This window comes from Camarhynchus parvulus, chromosome 1A, assembly GCF_901933205.1.
Source record: "Camarhynchus parvulus chromosome 1A, STF_HiC, whole genome shotgun sequence".
In the NCBI taxonomy this organism is placed as follows: domain Eukaryota; kingdom Metazoa; phylum Chordata; class Aves; order Passeriformes; family Thraupidae; genus Camarhynchus; species Camarhynchus parvulus.
Genome location: NC_044586.1, coordinates 52395499 through 52416582, shown reverse-complemented (window position 1 = coordinate 52416582; position 21084 = coordinate 52395499). Strand labels below are relative to the sequence as shown.

The 21084-nt window shown below is 36.3% G+C and overlaps 1 protein-coding gene across 3 annotated transcripts in view; it reads right to left on the bottom strand.

Moving 5' to 3' along the window:
• Positions 1 to 397: 397 nt before the first annotated feature.
• The window catches only part of BRD1 (bromodomain containing 1), a 60311-nt gene continuing 39624 nt past the window's right edge, over positions 398 to 21084 (bottom strand). Inside the window, exons 9-13 of one of the 3 annotated variants that reach the window (XM_030961034.1) lie at positions 12560 to 12695; positions 11257 to 11384; positions 9283 to 9392; positions 6877 to 7031; positions 398 to 4158 (exon numbers count right to left, since the gene is read on the bottom strand). In XM_030961034.1, coding sequence (XP_030816894.1) covers positions 3975 to 4158; positions 6877 to 7031; positions 9283 to 9392; positions 11257 to 11384; positions 12560 to 12695 — 713 coding nt within the window. In that variant the 3' untranslated portion in view covers positions 398 to 3974. The remainder of the gene's footprint in view (positions 4159 to 6876; positions 7032 to 9282; positions 9393 to 11256; positions 11385 to 12559; positions 12696 to 21084) is intronic. The other 2 variants (XM_030961033.1, XM_030961032.1) reach the window with 2 other exon arrangements.

Sequence of the window (21084 nt, the reverse complement as noted above, 5' to 3'; positions counted from 1 at the left end):
AACCCAAAGGTGCTAAGCTGGATGTGGACAGTAAATGTCTCCTCCTCCATTTCACTTCTGTATTTTCTGTTACAGATACAGCGGGGGTGAGAAAGTTTGTTCTCATATAGGCAAGAACCTTTACCCATACAATCAAAAGACTGAGATGAATTTATTTGATTCCCTAGCACACATGCTCAAGACAACCTCCCCTTGCCAGGCTGCAGGAGAGAGCAACTGCCTCATCTGGAAACTTCACCTCCAAACTTGAGTATTTCTGCTAATTGATGCGTTTGACTTGCACTGTGCTACCAGCAGCAACCACCTCTGAGTCATTTTCTAACACCAAAGAATGCAACTGTGAAAAGAAAATCAACAACTAAATGAAAGTATAAGTTACTCATCTGTCACTTGCAATTAAGACATGAGAGCCAGAAAATCCAGAGCTATTCGTCCTTTATACTAGCTCTAGTTAAAATTAAGCATTCCTGAATCAGCCCACTTGCAGCACGGACATAGAAAGCTACTTTTGATGGACTAGAAACACTAGAAAAGCTAAGAAGACTTACTGTTTACAAGCAGTAAGTTTTAATAGCAGCATTTTGAAAAGGAAAAACTGAATACTTATTTTGTAATGTTGATGGTCTGTGTGCATTGCTCCCTCTAGTGTAAAAGACAGAAAATCACAACAAACATTCCCCAAAAAATCACTGAGATTGGTAACAAACTTTTTTAAAAAAACATTATTCCCTAGTCACATTTTCCCCCTAAATATTTATACAATTATCGCTCATATTTTGATACAATAAAAGACATTTGCACATCGTTTCAACTGATGATGTAGGTCTCACACTTCTATTAACAGGAAATGATCACACCAGAACTGAGCAGTGAATGCACAAACTTACACCCTGTACTTACAACTGCAACACTCCCCAAGAAGCTGGCAAGCCAGAATGTGGTGTTCCAGTTTTACTTTCCATTAGAATACTATTTCCACTCTATTTTGTTTATTTATTTCTGAGTAATTATTTTAAACTTTAACCCAATCTCAAGAGCCACTGGATGATACAGGACTTCATCACAAGAGAGTATGGGAACAGCAACTGACACTGCAGCAATCTCAACAGGGTCTGGGAAGAATTTCTGGGACAGCTTCCAACGGGTAACCAGAACAAAAATAAACGAGCCTTTCATGTCAGTTTCATCAGAAGAAGATGCAGAACAAGCTTATTTTAATCAGTAAAGTTTTCCAGCTGATAATTCTCATAAGTGCATACAGTCCCCTGTAAGATGAAGGCAGCACATTTTCCTTCTCCAGGAACTGATGAAACAATTTCTGAACAGAAGTCATAAAATAAGACTCAGAAGTCTGAGCAAAATTCAAAACTAGAGCTTTTTCTGACGATGTGATTAAAAAAAAAAGTTCAAAAATAATTAATGTTCTTTTTTGCAAAGGATAAGCTTTTATCCTCCCTGCAATGTTGCTCGTGTGCGAGGCAACTGAGAATGTACGAAGCCTTTTGAAGAATCATTTTGCAACTCTATGCTTTCTTTTTTATGGCCCTTCATATGTCACAGGTATCAGCATCCTCATCATACAAGTACTGTCATCTTCCAAATTCTGTTGTAACTGCATTTCAGCTTTCCAGGGTCCAAGACAGAAAAAAGGCCCATTTCTCTGTGCATCCAAATGGGGTTGTGAATCATTATCTAGTTTTACATTTTGTGGAACCAGTCTGAAATAAAATCTGCTGCAGTGTATTATTTTAATACCTTTAACAGAGTCCTAATGATGACAAGTGGTTCTACTGTCTCAACACTGCCCAAATTAGGCTCCATTCCCTTTAAAGAAAAGCATGATTATATGTCAGATCCTTGAAGTCATTATATTAAATGCAAACCACCAGATTTTAATTTTTCTAACTGATGTGGCTGTTGTGGCCATCAGAGCAGCACAACTCAGTGATGGTCCTTCCAGGGTACCTGCCATCACTGCTCTCCCTAAAGCTGTGTCTGCTGTCAAGCCTGAGAAAACTATTTGCTTGATCATTTGTGAAGTTTATCCAACTCATCATCCCTAATTACCACGGTCCATCACAGGCAACCGGTCTCAGCTAAGTGGAATACCTCCTATGCAAGGGGCTCAGTAAGGACAATGCTGGGTGCCACAGGAGAACATTCAGCTTCTTGGCCCAGTGCCTCTGGAACAGCTCAGTCATGGAGTAAGAAAATGGGCACTGCAGCAAAATCTCAGGGGCTAAATTCAGGACAAAATTTACAGTTGAGAAAGAAATTTTATTTCAAGCTTCTACGGGGGTATTACAAACAATAGAGAATAAAAACATTAAAAACTATTTAAAAAGTAATTGTCCCTTTAAAATAAAGATTCAAGCAGGTTTAACAATGAAGTATGCTATTCAATGAAGTTTTAAAAAAAAGATTTAAAAAGTATTGGTTTTGCTGTATTTGCTAATCCTTTATAAAAAAGCTGGGCATAAATACTTCGTGCATTCATATGCATTATTTGGTGTTTCATATAATATAACTTGGTACAGTATTTACGATATCACTGCAAAAGAGTTCAAACACAGTGCATTTATAAATAATGGAGCCATTATAAATCACATTGCAAACATACCTTGCCATTTTCATTGTTACAAATTCAGTATCTCAGTGAAGGTAGGAATAAAGTAGCTACAACAATCAATATCTTGACTTTATTTTTCTTTCTTTTTAATATAAAAATGCAGTTCTGGAAACCCACCCTCCTTCTTCCCCCTGCCCAAACATAATGCTTTACTTCTTAAAAATAAAAATAAAGTACTAATTCTATATACATCACATGTACCATACAAAAATGTATCCAAAGTTTCTATTGCTACCAAAGTGTTCTAAATTAAAAGTTACATAAATCCCCTCATTGGAAACAAAAGATTACAAGTTACCAAAAAACCGAATTACACACAAACCATCGAGTTATTTTATACAATTTCCAATACATTTTTCTCCCAACGCAAGTTGTCTTCTCATGTGCCTGTATAAAAATGCATATCAATATATTTGTCAATTTTATTTTTCATTATAAAGCAAATTAATACATTTTCTACAATAAATAAAACACAGGGAGGCACACAAATCAACAAAATTTAACCAATGGGAGATAAATGGGATATGGTTTTGAAAGAAATAATGTGCTTGCAGGCTTTAAGCCAGGTTTGTTTAAAACAGTAAGAACCTTGAGTCATTTTGGGCAACAATGGAGTGTTTTTGGTGATTTGCAAGTGATGTACATAGTATAATTTTTACTGATGTCTTTCCCACAAAGTACCCTCCAAAATAATGCAACTTCCTTTCTGAAAATACATATTTGTAATTGTAAATTTACATCAACCTTAAATATGTGGTACTTTGTGCAAAGAGCAACAATTTACACAAACATTCAGAAGTCTTTTTCAGAAGCTACAGACCAAGGAAGAAATGATACAAGCAGCACCATACTGTATATGATTTAGGCAAACATATATTTGATGCCATTTTGATATTAGGCTTTAAGATCAACTAAACACCTCAAGCTGGAAGATGGTGCTTAGGTAACTTAACCTCAGAAAGAAAGAAAAAAAAAAGTAAAAAGCATGGAAAAAACAAAAAATAAATTCCCTCCCCAACAAAATTATAAAAGGAATTAAGGAGCTACTTCTAAAATCAGAATAAGTTAAGTGTTGAATATACATTTATGTACAATTATGAACACTATGAACAAGACATTTTAACAGGTTTAGTGGAAAATCCTCCAATCTACAACACAATAAAATAATTATCAATATGGCAATGGTGATTTAGAAGAATTGCTCAACTATTTCAAGTTTGCAGAACTCAGCCACTGAATCAACAATTAAGGGGTTGTATCTTCAATACATTCTTTTAGACAAAGAGGTTCATTAGTAGAGTTCAAGTCTCTGTGGTATTTTTCATGCCTTGCTAGAGAATCTCTGTTAGTCAATATCACTGAAGTCACTGACTGGTTCTCCATGGACTCGACTCAGGTGATTCATAGCACGATCAAAAGCAATTCTTACTGCTTTTCGTATGCTCGAGTTACGTCCTTCCATCATTTTTAACTTGTCTATGGTCTCATCTATCCCAAGGGGAACCATTTTGGATTTGGGAAGCCACTGCCTGTAAGAAAAGGGTAAAAAATAAATCCGTTAAATATAGAATAAAATCAAGAAGTCTGTCCAGAAATGTCAAGGCTACTATGCCATGTTTCTCATATTGCAGATCAGCTTTAACCACCTTAAACAAAACAATAAAACACCTTTTAAGATAGTGCTTACTTGCATTAAATATTTAAAGAACATGAAATATTAAGAAAATCTCTTCCATAAAACAGAGACTGTATTCAGTGATATGTACTTAGTGATAAAGTATTAATAGAAAAAACTTAGCCTAAAATACTGATGCAGTTAAAAGAACAGGCAGCAGCAACTAACAATGGACATGGCTCAAGATTCACCTGACACAGTATTGTTTCCCCTCATTCTTTCCCTTCCATTATGACAAGGATTTTTCAAATGATGGATTTTTGCCTTACATTTCAGGCACCTTGATTTGTTCTTTATGAGGAAAGCTAAGCTGGCAAGGAAGTTCTGCTTTAGCATTTACTCTGCAGTATGAAATCCCACTAGCTCTGTATTCAGGGTACTTCTCTGTTTCAAGCTCCATAAATATCTTCAAATTCTGGGCACGGAGGAGTGATAAGGAAAAAGCTCTACATCCCATTTTTCTAGTTAAAGCATTCTAAATATTAACTTTAAAAGTATAAATTAAATTTACGTCATTTTCATAAAGGTTGATTGTAATCCTGTGTTCCAAAGTTACAGACATTGAGGAAAACAAAAATTAGGTCAATTAATGAATATATTTAAGATATGCTACTGTAGTCTGCAATCCCAATCCTGCAAAAGGCAGAAGCCCTCCTTTTATATAAAAACATTATTTTGGGAGGGAAACCATTTGAAGCCAAACCAACAGGAGATCAGACAGTCAAATCTTCAAACATTTTCTTTTAAATAAATAAAATTGGCTATTGAAATATTTTCATTTTCTTAAAGGACTCTAAACTAGAGCCCTATTGTATTGAGCACACACACTGAAATAAAATGTGAAGAGTCAGTACAAGGACACAGACAGTATGATAACAGCATGAAAAGCATCAGTCTAACCATTATCAGTTTTAATACAGATCAGAGAAGTTTTAAGAAGGTATTTTTAAAAGAAAGCTTTGCAAGTCCTCCAGATATAAGCAGGGAAGAAGAAGAAACAAATATGAAAATCCATAGGAGATAGACACTGGTATCACAGAATGCAGGTGACAGATTCCCTGCAAATGAATGAAAATCACAAACAGGGGTTCAAGACTACAAGAGACACAACAGAGATAGAATTATGAGCACCAAAATAGTCACAATAAAAGAATCACTACCAAAACAAGTTGGTGGGGTCAGGGTGGAGGGGAGGAAAGGAGCTGGAAGAAGTACTGAGTCTTTTCCTGTCCATCTATGCAGAGTACCCATTAGAGACAACTTTGCACAATATTTACATGATTTAGGACCACCTGCATATAGAGACCAATTAGAAAAGTTTAAGCTGCTGAGGACTCCCCAGGTCAAGAAGCAATCAGAGCAATTATTAAGAAATTGACCAGGGAAAACATGCATTACATTAGCAATACCAGTAAGAGAAAAAAAAATGAGAAACAAGACTGAATATGTTTAAATGCAGATGTTCTCTGCAAACAAGGCAGAAGAATGCAGGATCTTATGGAATCCTGAGCAAGTGAACAAAGATAATTAAGATGAAGTACCAATTAATTAAGAAAATAACTGAAGAACATAAAAATTATGCCAAAAAACCTAAGGGGCAGAAGAGTAAACATCAGTTATAAATTTTAAGCAGAAATTTATTTAAGTGATAGCGTACTGGCACAGCAGGAGTCAGGAGAATGGCAGCATCACTCAATGCCAGATCTAATAATCTAAAGAGGAAACTGATAGCTAAAAGTAAGCCAATTCAAGAGAAAAACAAGACATGGACAGATTTACAGTTAGCTTGACCTGTATGGAAACTAGGAAAGGAGAGAATCTACAGAGAACATAGAAAAGAAATAAACAGTTTGATGAAAGGTAGATGACAAGCTTCCCTGTCTAGGAAAAACTCACCAAAACCAAAAACAACCCTAATAAGCAAAAGAAGACCAAAAAACCTTGTGTGTCTCCTCCTACCTCCCCAGAAAAACCCTATCAGCCCTAAAACTGAAGACCATGGGGGAGGGAAAGAGAATGTTTTGTTGTGTGAACTATCCCCCCTTCAGGCTCTACACAGCATATTGCTGATGCCAAAATAATTGGAAAGAGGGAAGGTTTAATGAATAAAAAATATAAAAGGTTAAGTGAAAGTGTTAATAAAGCATTGAGTTAAAGAGAGGTTAAAAATTCAAAGAAAATGTACTTGAGCAGACTGGGAGAAGAAGTGTTGTAATTCAGAAAGCAATGATGAAGGATAATAGAGATAAATGTTGGACTATTACTTTTAAAAAACTTATGAAACAATGAAGCAATTTCATCAGGTCAATAAATGAAAGTTGCTTGTAAATAAAAAAGACTATTAATGACTTAAAATATTTTTTTCCAAACTGACGATAAAAAGGTATCTTTCAGTGATGATACATACCTTGGTCCAAAAATAGACTCAAATATGAAATTTTAATCTTACAGTTTATACTTCCATAGGAATTATATCCATGGAAATATAATGTTTCAATTTTCTTCTAGACCAAAGGTACAGGTTCTTAAAATTTTAAGTCACTGCATCGAACAATACATTTCAATAACATACCAACTTCTTTTGTTGTCAAAAAATAGTACTAAGAATAGTTTCTCATCTGATTTGGTCTGCATTTGTTCTCCAATTTTCAGTACATCTAGAGGTGGCACTGGTATAGTAACACCGTTGTGATGGCCAGCAACACGAGGCATCTTAGGGTCAATAATCTGTAAGGGAGAAGAAAGGACAGTTCCTCATTTTTAAAATGATGTAATTAATTTTAAGAAAGTATTACAGATTAAGTTAACAAGAAATAATAAAATAAACAGCTACTGGATATGAATTGACTTTGTGTTACACAAAACTTTTTGACATTAGCTGAATAGGCATAGTGGAGACCTAGTGGCAGACTTGACTGTAAACACTGAAAAAAGCATTTTTCATGCCTATCAGTTCTTCTTAGAAGTCCCATTTGAATTCCACTTGGTACAACTTTGAGACTGACAAGCAGGTTTTAGAATGAAAAAGTCAAATCACGATTTCTAGAAGCTGTAGCTGACCTCAAATTTTAGTGTTTGAATTTCATATACCTTAAAGAATCAACCGATGTTAAGGTATAAAGTATTTCAGGAAAATACATGCTCCATACTCAAACTCTGGAGCAAAAATTTAAAAACAAAAAAAAGGTGTATCTTTCAAATATCTTGCATATCCAATTTAATGACTCAGTCTTCAATAAAACATACAGTTACAGTCACAAAGTCTTTCTAAACAAAACTTGAGGGAGAAAAAGAATATGCTGCTCATGTTAAACAAACCTTCCTGATGGAAAAATCCTTTGCAGGCAGCTCACAGCACTATGAAGTGCTTAGCTTCTACTCAAAGAAAGGTTTTTACTCCATGCTTGTTCCACCCATCTACTCTATGAACTCCTGTTGCTTTTCCACCATCCACACTGGCACCAATCTTAATCTACAGTAAACTGACTTAAGGAAATAAATTAATAGAAAGCTAATATTGTGGGGAGCTTGTAGAAATCAGAAGAATTTTCTTCTCTGGCACCTTCTTGAGGTTTAACTCCTCTATTGACTTATCCCACTCTCAGACACACCGATGCTGACATAAAGGAGAAGGCAGAAAAGGAACCCTTTGGTCTTCATCAGTTTAAATCTAGCGCTAACACCTTTCAAGAGACAATCATCAAATTTTCAGCATCTGACCCAAGTGTCTTTGAGTCACCCACTGCGGGTACTTAAACTCAAGTGCTCTGAATGCCACCTTCAGAGGTTTTAACCTGACTCTGTATGATTACATTTCATGTTGTCTTTAGAACACACATATTAAAAGTCGTGATTGTCCAGACTCATATATGAATCAAGCCAGTGTATGAACTGTTCATATAACCTCAAAGGCCTAAAGCCAAACACCTCATCAGTATGTTCTCTGCAAGCTTTGATGTAAGCAGAACCGTGTCTGCTTTTCCTTTACTAACACACACACACACACACATATATATATATATATCCTCTATTAACAACAGCTTTAAGTTTCCAGTACATCATCCACAATTGGCTGCAATCAGTCCGTTTATTCCAGCTATTGAGTTTTTTGTTTCTTTAATGAGCTGCAGCATCAAGAGTATTTTTATACTCATTTTGCAGCAGAAATAATATGTAACATAGAAACAAAGACTACTGAGACAAGTATGCTGGTTTTACCAGGGATAGAGACAATTTTCTTCACAGTAGGTGGTACAGGGCTATGTTTTGGATTTGGGTTGAAAACTGCATTGACAACATAAAGATGTTTTTGTTAATGCTGAGCTGTGCTTACACAGAGTAAAGGTCTCTTCACCCTCTCACACTGTCCCACCAGTAAGGAGGCTGGGGGTGCACATGGAGTTGGGAGGGGACACAGCTGGGGCAGCTGACCCAAACTGACCTTAGGGACAGTCTATCCCATATGGCATCATGCCCAGTATATAGAGCTGGGGGAAGAAGGAGGAAGGAAGGGACATTCAGTGTGATGGTGTTTGTATTCCCAAGCCACATGTAAAGGAGCTCTGTGTTCCTGGGGATGACTGAACACCCGCTGCCCATGGGAAGTGGTGAATGAATTTGCTCTGCTTGTGTGTATGGCTTTTGCTTTCCCTATTAAACTGTCTTTATCTCAACCCATGAGTTTTCTCCCCTGCACTCATCATACTCCCCCTCCACCCACAGGGAGCGAGCGAGTGGCTGCGGGAGGCTGCATGACACAGGAGTATTGCACATCTCCATGGGCTGGCAGGGCAGCAGAAATTATTGACTTAAAAACTGGTACTGCAGTAACTTTACAAACTCAGTGCATAGTAAAGAGGGCAGAACAAGCCACCTTTCTCCAACCTGAATGGGAATTTACCAATTACCTTAAGTCTGTGCATGGTGTTTTCAGACCAGAAACAGTCACTACTGTACTTCTGGGAAGCTGGGCACTTACCAGAGCTGGGTAAGAAGGATATCCACTGCATTTGGCCCATACTACTTTCAGAGGCTCAAGAACAGATGTTGCAGCATCAGTTGAAATCCACATACTGCTATGCCCAACTTCTAAGAACAAAGAAACATAAAATTAAAATGTTCCAGAATGAAACCTCTGACAAATCTGCAGCTCTTGGTTTCCTATTCAATAGCTCATGATCCTTAGAATCCAAATACTAATACCAACTTTCACACACATACCAATAAAAACAAGGTAGTATTCATAAGAGCTCTTTACATGATATTAATACTTTTTTTCCAAACTTACAGATAAAGAACAAGAGTTTAGACACTTCTAGAAATAGCATATTCTAAAACATCTTAGTTCTTAGACAGTGTCTGACAAATTCCAATGATTCTTTCCCTTTGAAAAAGCTCCAAAAAACCCCATAAAATTATAGTACTTCAAATAACAGTTTCTTTTACTGTGATGACAATCCTGTCACAGAGGTGATGATTTTCAAGATCCAATTTGCACCGTATATATTTCCAAGTGTTGGATACCTGGATACCCACACTGAGATTAGCACCTCATAACTTAGCAATACTGGTACACCTTTCCATTCTTATGCCTATTCTGACCTGCATTTTGATTTCCATTTATTTTCAACAAGTTTTCTTGGTCTCTCTTGCCCTGCCCTTTCCTGCAGTCAAGTTCAAAAATGTCAACAGGTTTCTAGGCAGCAGCACTAGTGTTTTAGCTCTTCTCAAAAAGCAGGGTAATGAACAACAGAGTTTAAGTTACTGTGCACTTCTACAGAATCCTCAATTTTCTTCTCTGCTGCTCAGCAATGGATTGAAGCCTGAGATAGGCAAAAGCCTTTCAGTCAACCAAAACCACAACTGGTCCCCTAGATACAGTCCAGAGACTGATCAGAAGAGTGAGTTACAACCTCAAGATGGAACTGGGGGTGGTGATCAAAGGGAGAAAAGTGATCCAAGTTCATATGCTGTGAAGGTCAGGCAGCACTTATTGTATGAGGAAACCTGGTACCAAGATACAGTTCAGGGGCTGCAGCTGCACTTTCTTTCAGTAGTCAGGCAATACTTACTGCTGAGAGAAAGTGCATTTCAAATGGGCACTGCTTATTTATAATGAAAGCTGGCATGCAGATACACGTTCTATCTTGACATTACAAAAACATTCCAGGGTTTGTTGTTGATCTTAAACCATAAAAGTGGTTTAAGATCTTTTAAAAGTAGAAATAGCAAGAAAAAAGTATTTAAAGTCATCACATTAAAAAAAATTAGTTCAGTCATTCTGCACAGTAAGTTCTGTTTCTCTGCTCTGTTAGTAACAGTTTGTAAAGTATTCACATGTCAATTAGAAAGAGCCATGAGGGTTTCAATTAATTCATCCCTTATTTACAGACTGTTTCAAAAATATGTACGTAGAACTGTATCTGGTATATAAAAACAGTTTGAGTCCTTCAGGACAGCTAACAAGAAAGAAATCTACACTATTCTCGGCTGCAAAGAAAATTTTAATGCTGAATAGAAAATCATACATAAGCTGACAGGATGCATGCAGCCAGACTCAGAGACTTCTCAGGTGTATATACAAGTGAGAGTCTCAGAATTCTTCCTAGTCAGAGTTTATTCCACATGGTAGTAAGAGGTTACTAATCTAATACATAGGATTACTTATTTTCTTTTAAAGATCATCAAAAGAAAACTCATCTTCTCTTGTTATTTCAAAACCTCTTTATTTCCTCAAGCAAGGAGAGAAAATTAATCAAAATCAGAGTTTGATGCTATTCTTTAAAAAGTCTTTAAAGAGTCAAAAGCAGAATTCAGTAGTTTCTGGAAGGATATCAACAACATTTTCAGACGGCTTAATGTATTCAAGCAGTAAAAATAATAATGTTAAAATCTGTCAAATAAATGGAAAAAATTATACACTATTATTAAGAATTCTATTTTTTATAGTTACCAGCTGCAATTCTTGCTGCTTTGGCATAATTTCCATTTTCAATGCATGATATCAGTTCACTTCGATCTTCCAGTGTGTGTCTCCGTATCAGGGCAGGTTTACCTTTACCACACTTCGGGAGACTAAAACTACAAAAATATTAATATTAAAATCGCTACTTGATAATTAACATTGCTCACTATAAATCAAAATTTTGAATGAGAATTTACATTTCATCAGTACAGGGTAAAATCAGTGGAGTAAGCTCTAAAAATATTTTGAGTAACAAATACAAACAACATAAGAGCCAAAACTCTGATTATTTTCATACAAAGAATTGCCTGGTTATCAGCAAAAGACAGGTCCACTGTTCCAACAGTTCTACTACACAGAAAACACAACTATTCTTTCTTTAATTTTTCAGTAAATATTTCAGTCTTTCAATTGTGAAATGTCTCTTCTCAAAATGGGAAATTTGCTTTCTACACACTTGAGTTTTCTTCAAGAAATCACAGAATGTGAACAACAATTATACTGATAATTTGATCTAGAATATCACATTTAAAATAGATGCAATAGTAAATCATCTTTGTTTCTGAAAGCCTGTTTGACATGACTGCATTAACACCATTCCCTTAACCTGAACATATGAATAAAGTCCCCTATTTCTGTCTAACAGATTTACCCTATACTGACTATCCTGTATGTCCCATCCTCATAGCCCAGGACTGGAGACAGCTACCTCTCACCCAGAAACCAGTGTTCTTTCAGAAGATACACCACTGGTGATGGAGACATCAATGGTGGCATAAGTGTCCATTCTGACAGTCCTGCCTTTAACAGCAGACTCCACGGAGAGAAAGTCAATAGCTGGTACAGAGGTACTATCAACACTGTAGTACCTACCCAGCAACCCACAGACTGATAACCTACAGTTCCAAAGCTATCAAACTACCTTTTTTGTGTACAAGACTCTGCTTTGTAAGTTGCTTCTCTTATTGCCTTCACAAAAACAAACACACACATTTTTAGTGTTCCAGGAAGGTAATTAAGCCAATATACTATATGTAAAAACATATCTGTATCTTTACAGAGCAAGAGAAGCACAGTCAGTTTAAAAATATAACTGCCTGGATATGCAATAACCTGAATTCAACAGAAGAATCCCAGCAATCCTGAAAGGTATCTCTGATCTGACATAACTGAGAAAACTGAAATACACTCTTTTTTCCAAAATTTATGCAATCTTCCAACGTGGGTCACAAGCACTATAGAAAACTGATATATTTAGTCTCAAATCTGTATTTCATATTCACAGTTTTACCTTGAGTTACACAAGAGACTGTTACTAGATGAAATACTAGATTCTGATGCACAGCGGCGACGAGGTTCAACTTTTCTTCCTGGAGTATCGTCTAATGCTCTCTCTTTACTTTCATCTCCAAAACCATTTGATAGACCTGCAGCATAACACAAAAAATAAACTGCATCAAACTGGAAACCACACCATTTTCATTAACAACCTTTTGTATTTACACAATGTACACAATTATTGTTTTGTTCAAGTATTTTGGTGTGATGAAAAAGAATGTGAATATTAACAAAATATGTAAGTTCAAGGAAGTATTATAAATAGGAAGTTCCTGTTGTCCAGGTTTTAAAAACAGGATAAACCTTTAGGTAAGGTACAAGAAAAAAAAAAGCAAGCAGAGATTGTAACATGAGAAATACTAACAGAAGCATCAAATCAGTCTTTGCAGTAATGTTTCCAACTATTAAAACAATCACGCTGCAAAAGCTAAGTAGAAAAAAACCAAAGAAAATAAAATGTTACAATTCAGGCAGATTACCAATTCAACGAAAGGCTTATTTCAATGCAATGCTATGATCATTAAAATCCTTTTCAAACACTGGAAGTAAAGACTGATATGGATTTCTCCATGACACTATCTAATTCTTCCTCGTAGGGTTTCCATTTTAGTAAATTCAGACTGACTGACACTATGATGACTGTCTTCTGTCACCAATAATCAATAATATGCACGGTACTGTTTTTAATTAACCTTCCCTTTAACACAAGTTTGCATACATCAAAGGATATTACATTTTAATTTCATAATTGTAATGAAAACATTAAAAAGGCTTTTATATTACAATCCACTTATTTGATGGGCTGTTGCCAATCCTGCTCTGGGTTTGCTATACAAACAGTACTGTCCTTATTAAGCCATTTCTATACTTGATTAAAGAGGCAAATGAAAGGTTTTAAGATAGCATTCTGAAGACTTTCCAGGGTGTGTGGGAGTGTATGTGGAGGTGTGGACATTAGGTCTACAAGGAAAGAATCCCACAGAGACTCTAGAATATGATCAGAAATGCACTCAGCTAAAGGCAATGGTACCAGCCTGCAGTCAGCCACTGCAAACTGTAGGCTACAAAGAGAACAACATTTTAAAACAAATTCAGTTCTGGGCATGCCACTCCCAACACAAGGAAGACCTACCCATCCCAGTCATCCTTACCACTACCAAAGACCTGAAGGCCATCATGATCATTGTACATTCAGACACAGACAAACTAGGTTATGTAGCATACCCCTTCACATGCCCCTCCACAGAGCCTTTTACTGTAAAACAATTATGGCAGAACTCCCTTTATTAATTCTTCCAGTCTGTTTGCTACAAAGACAAAGGAGGCTGATAACTAAGGAGCTTGAGCTTAGCAAGTTACTTTTTACAATCCAGTAATTTTTCAAGCATTTCCATATAGTGACTTACGGGGTTTTTCCCCTCCACCCCAGGAGACATTCCATTTGGATTATGAACACAATTTCAGATTTTTAAGAGAAAAAGGAGTATATTTACTCAAGGTTCTGAAAGATTTACATATAAGCATTCTCTTTCATTGTCATTTAGTTTACACTATAAATATTCATTTGAGAGTGTTTGTTTTGTAACTCCTATATTTACCTTTGATTTCCTACAGAAGAAAAATTATAAACGTAGCATTGTCCTGAGTGACAAGCACCAAACTATTCATCAGTGGTATTAATTAATCTTGTTCTCACTCTCAGCAAGTTGATAAAAATATCTGCAGATTAAGGAGGAATTTGGTCTTAGACTGTGATGAAACAGAACATGCTTTATGAAAAAGTGTATAGGGGAATTTAAGTTATCACAGTACATTTCACACGGCATTTGAAATGAAAAGCTAAAAAAAACATTCTGCAAAGGACATCTCCTACGTCTCTGCAAAAATTACTTGTTATACTTCAATATCCTGTCAGATTTATCTTTCAAGTGAGGTGTATAAACTGTTTTGTTTTCATCCTGCGACAAGCCGGAGACACATTACTCAAGTTATCACTCAGGCATCTAGCTAATGTGAAGCAGCTATCAGCAGAAACAAGTCAGATCACAGACTGAATTTTAAACAGGAAGACAGATCAAGTAATGATTGCTGCCAGAACAAGGGCACAGCTCGTATCCATATATAAGCCAAATGTGACTTGGATGCTTATCTCTGCATACATTGGTTTTGTACATGCACACCCAGGACAAAAGGAGCAAAATAATATTTTTATTATTTCAATCAGTTTATGACTGCACTGTCACCAAAATGGACATTTTGGCACTCTCAGTCCCTGGCAATGGTGGCTTCTCTTTGTCAACAAGTCAGTACCAAGAAATGGTAAGGAGCCAGTTTTCAGCAACACAGCGGACAAAGCAACCATGTGATGGCCTGACTGCTGAAGTTAAGAAACAAGGGATACGGCAGAAACATGCAACTGTAGCAATCAAGGCAGCTCTCTAAGGTGGCAGTCCAGCCCTATTCTAGTTTAAATATAAACTGTGAGTTTAATGACTCATTTAATTCACTTCAGATTAGAGTAAAAAATGTTTTATCAATCTGCAGAATAGTTACTAACAGTGGTGTCCTGGTTTCTGCTGGGATAGAGCAAATTTTTTTCTGAGCAGCTGTTACAGTGATGTATTTTGATTTGAATGTTGATAACACACTGATGTTTGAGTTGATGAGCAGGGCTGAGAGTTAATTAAGGACTTTTCAGTGTCTCATGCCCTGCCAGTGAGCAGGGGCACAAGCTAGGAGGACCACAGCCAGGACAGCTGACCCAAACTGGCCAAAAGGATATCCCATACCATGGAGTGCCACGCCCCATAAATAAAACGGGGGCTTGGGAGTTGGCTGGGAGGGGCTGACCACTGCTGGGGGACAGAGCTGGGCATTGGTTAGTGGGTGCTATGCAGTATCGCACATCACTTGTTTCTCTTGGGTTTTATTCCTTTTTCACATTATTATTATTATTATTACTACTACTATTTCATTTTACTTTTTTTCAATTGTTAAACTGTTCTTATCTCAACCCAGAGGTTTTACCTTTTTCTGATTCTCATCCCACTGTGAGGACCAAGGAGTGGGAAGTGAGAGAGTAGCTGGTTGGCACTTGGTTGTCAGCTGGGGTTAAACTACTGTAAGTGGGGAAAAAAACCCACTTACACATTTTTGACAAAAAAGGAATACTAAAGTGCAAAAGAATTTAGAGCTTCCCAGACATATTTCTCTCTTGCTTGTGGAAGTATGAAAAACAAAGAACATGCAATCTAGCAGCAGGAGTAATTTTCCTGAGCACCAAGCCCCAAATGACAGGAGCTTACACAATCTATGAGACTCCAGTTTATACAGTTCATATTTTGGAAGGTATAAGGAATAGGCATTATTTTAAGAAAGGAAAAACTCAAGGCTTATTTTAAACAAAACACACTCATATCTAGTCATAGATGAAGTAGTTCACAAGTGACCTTGTAACTTGCCAGAAAAAACTGAGGCAATAAAACCTAAGTGTTTTATGGTAGTAGCACTGATGTGCAAAAAAAGATCAGATATACTACATGATTTGGTTTCTGTTATATCATTACAAAACTACTTTCTCATGAATCATGAAACACCCAGTGTCCTGTAGCTGCTAGCGTATGTGAAATTAAAGATCTCCATTTGCTTTAAGGAATTTACATTTTATAGAATCAAAAGATATAACTAAGAAGGCCAAATAAAGAAAATCCATGAGACCTAACTCATCCTGCTTACAACTTTTCCACAAGCTCATGATTTTGTTAGATCAAATGAGCTTTCTCTACAGTCATGGAGTGAAATTTCATGTCAGGTACTAAACTTCTTACACATACTGCCTCCTCATCAATACCACTGAATGACAACCCTCCTCTTCATCCCAGAAGTCCTGAAGATCAAACTAAAAGCCTTTAATTAGTGGTTCATTTCCTTTACTTTTCCACTCTGTTCTTAAGTTTCTTCAAAAAAAGCAGTCCACTCTCAAGAGGCAGAACTTAACCTTTTTCAATTAAAAAGGGAATTCTCTAACAATGAAGTCTGCTATCAATCTTAAATGCAGGGTTACTGCTATTTCTAATCTTCAGCTCAACTTCTATTTATATGGAAAATTCACTGCCTTGCAAATCACAGCATAACACAACCATTTTGAAAATAAAGAAATGCTAACTAAGAAGAAAAAAAGTAAGGCAAAGACAATCAGCCTGATACTTTTCCACAGGTCTCTCACTGCACTGAAAACTGTATTAATCAGGCAAAGTTTTAACTTCTTCTCAACAGTGCCAGTTTGTTCTTAGGCTGCATTTAAAACTTTCACTGACTACCTACATCAAGCAAGTTGGAATCCTTTTGCCCATATTAAATAAATAGAATCAGGAAAAGGTAATTTCCAAAAGAAAGCAGAAGTTTGGAAAACATGATAGAGGAACAAAGCTTAAGAGCAGCACAGCATGTCCATGAATGTACAAAATGCTGCCCCAGAATACAGAATTGTACATTTCAGACTGTAATACACCTTACAGTTCTGCTGAAACAAAAAGAAAGCAGAACTTGCACAAAATTATTTTAAAGTAATTAATTCTGAACTATGTGCAGCTTGATGCAAAACCAAGCACATCAAAATATAAGATGAAGTGCTCTCCTACAACTAGACCTGACGAGCTGAAATTCAACCACTAAAAAACCTGGGAGTATTCAAACAATGACTGCACACAGTGCACCAGCACTTCTACAACACTATTTAGCGTCATTTTCAGTCACGACTTGAGCACTTACCCTGAACACTGGTGTTACTCTTCATTAAAATATATATACAGCAGAGGAAAATGTGTATTTTATTAAAAAAAAAATTTTTTCTGGTAGGTTTCACTTCTCCACTTCTCCAAGGAAGATGAGACTGGTTTTTCTGGGAAAGGGAAGAAGATGGAGATGTAGCCTTCTTAGCTAATCTGCTCTCACAGAACATGTTCTGGGAATAAGAATGTCGGGACTGGTAAAACTCTGCGACCAGCGTGTGTCACATATACTACAACACGTACAACTTTGTAACTTACGGAAATGGGGCAATATATTGAATGAAGAGCATAGTTTCATATGTGTCAATGACTTCCTCCAAGAGTGTTCATTTCTATTTGTTTTTTGTTTTAAGGATGGCTGGTGTCTCCAACATGATCCAAATTAATTACTTCAAATGTAATTGTCTTTCTGCGTTCCAAAATGATCATTTAATTGAATTCCATTCCATGTTGAGGATAATAGAAAATAATTAGGATCCAAAGAGATAAATACCCAGCATGATATTAGTTAATATGAGAACCTGGAAGACAGTGAAAAAGTCATTAAGTCTCTCTGAAAGGAAACAGAGCTTTCAATTAAATAAGCCATCCTTACAGCAGTGTCCAGAGATAGTGAGAATGACACAAGTGTCCTGTGTATTCTATCACTAAAACCTAAGGTTTCTAAAGGGACTATCTAAGTAAGTTTCACTTTGATTCAGGCCTCTGTCTTGAAAAAGAAAATACTGAAAGTCATTGAAAACACAGAATACAACCTCCACGTGCATGATATGCATCAAGAACACAGTTTAGAAATGTAGCTAAAAATACCTCCAGTAAGAGTAAGAAAGGGGATGCCACTGATTTAGGGAGATTTATATATACAGATAAGCACACACACAGGATAAGGGAATACTTGAAGGTAATAAATCATCAAAAGTTACTGTATTCTTAAAAATGCAAACCTTGGAAATGGGCAGACTGCAGACACAGGAATGTATCCACTAAGTTTTGTTTTTCACAAGTAAGAGCCTAAGACCCTAAGAGAAACCCACTAAATGTTATTTCAAACAGTAAATTCTAAAGTGCAACAGGAATATTAAACACAGTTCTTCTTTTCAGAATACACAGATGAATATCAGAGCACAGCACAGCTTCCAGTACTTAAAACAGTCTTCAGTATGCAGACAAAATGGAAGCCAGTTATTCAAAGACTACAAAGCCTGGTGTGAAGAGTCCCCTTGGAAATAAAGCTTTTAAAATTTGGTCATGGCTAAAGACAGCAAAGACAGCTCAGTATGAGCTCATGATGCGGCACCTACACACTAAACAGCAGTACCTTTCAAGATCCTAACCAGAAAATCTTAACCTTTAAAGATTTAAGTGACACAGAACAAATGCAGTTTGGTGGCTCAATAAATGGCCTGTTTGATGGGTTCCAAAAGAATGCCAAAGAATTAATCTTGTAACTACTAATTTTCTTCAAATCTGAGAATAAGAAGTGTCTCTGGCAAATCAGATGAGACTCTACTACAACAGCAAAATCTGATTTACACAACAGAAAGGAAAACTAATCAGAATTTAGTAACTACAGCTTCCATAAGATAAGGATCATACATTGCTTTGCATTACAACAGGATCTCTGTACTGTAGAATGAGTGTTCAGGGCATTTCAGAGCATGCGAGTGGGAGGCAACCTTAGTGGAGGAGTCTGAAAACACTCCAGAAAACTCTGAAATGAAAAGAGAGCATACAAGAAGAAACATTTCTCAAAAAAAAAAAAAAAATTACAACTTCTTCTAAGACAGTATCAGCTGTTCCAGTGGTAGACTGATAGACTGATGAAGCAGTAGAGTAGAAAATGCCATTAAAAAGTGCACACTCAAAACCTAAAAAATTCAAAACTAACTTTACAAACTGAATTCCTGAATCAGCTTTGGTTTATACAATTTATGACATGTAAAACAGATGACTGCAAAATACAAGCTTTAAGTGCCTGAATCACATACAGACCAAGGGCATGTCATTCAGGATCCAGAAATTACTACAGAAAGCCAGTAGTATTTAGGACCATTAATTCTAATTACCTTGGCAAAAATTACTTAAGAGGATTTAAGATCAGAATCTTTTTTCCAAACATTTTTTACTGATTTATGCCCAAACAGTTAAGAACCTTAAGAAAGAAAAAAATTTTTTAACATTTTCCATTTGAAGATTTTTACTTTCTCACCTACAAAATCCTGAAAAAATCTTTAGAGATTTCTTAAAGACTTAAATTGATATACATTATTTTAATTCACAACTTACAATAATCAAAAAGCATTATAATTATTTATCAATACACTGCATGAAAATCCTAGTGGCCTAGGAATCTTTCAGAGCAGACCAGCAGGACCTGACACCTACAAAGAAAAGCTGCTCCATTTCCTAAACCAAGATGTTCCTGAATGGAACTAACTTTTGGAAATTACTGGCTACAGGATTTTACACAGAGCAAAAATCAACACAGATTTTTTCTTCATTGAAAGTAAGGGATTCCCTGTAATTGTGAGAACACAACTTTTAGGTATGCTATCCAATGAAAAGGAAACAGATAGACAGAAAACTCCAGAGCTCTCCTATGTAAGGAGGTCAAGCAATCTGATTCTATTAAAAATAAATAATTTAGCATTTATTTGCCTTCTACAGCTATTTAGGAAAATTGGTGCATAATTTGTTCCTCTTTCTAGGATAGGGAACAGAAAATGAAGCTGAAGTTGCTACTTGAAAGAAAGATCAAGGCAGAGATCTGCCACTCCTGAGATGACATACAGGACATCACAGTAAAATGTAAATATTTTAATTACTTCAGTAAATTACTCAGCTGCATTCCCAGTCCTAATTTTCCAGGCCTTTTTTACCTTGAGAGGTACTTCACGCAGAGAGACTAAAACTTCCTGTGATTCAGTATAAAAGATCCAGTGCTTTACAGCCTCCTTCTATGGCAGCTTGCAGAGTACTTGAAGAAGTGCATGACCTGAGTCCTTTGAGACTGAAGCATCTTACTAAAAAATTATTCCAGCCTAGCAAAAATCAACAATGCTTGCTATCCTAAGATTTTCTTCCTGGCTTCATTGACAGGATCTGGAAAGACCAAATGAGATGTTTCACTGCTCATGCAGTCAACCTGACAGTGCATGAAGCATCCTCAAGTGAAGATAACCAAGAGCTATTAAAATACCAGCCCAGCTTTGCTATTTTTAGGCAAAACTGAACAAAAGAGTTAAAATAAGGCTGACTTGCATGTTCGTCTCTTTGTATCTAATCAGATGAATCTATAGTTGCTTTTTTCCCCTCAGACATGAAGTACTTTTATCTTCAACACACAATTGTTTTCAAGAACTCAGGAGTTAACCATGGTTATCAACTGAAGGTTAGTTATTGGCATCTGCTTTTGTGTCCACTTTTTTCCAATGCCATGCTGCTAGGAAGTAATTTCTGAGCATTATTAAAGCTTAGGAGGGAAGGGAAAAAGGAAAACTCAAGGAAGAAAATAGAATAAAAAGAAAGAGAAGAGAAAATGAAATCAAAGTGGGAGCATTACCACATTAGGACAGCATGACCAATGACCGCTGTTTTGGTGGCAACAACACAAAGCAACTTTGCTCCAATTTTACCCCTTCTTGAGTATTACATGTTTCTTTGTATGGGATATCTTCTTAATGTGTAC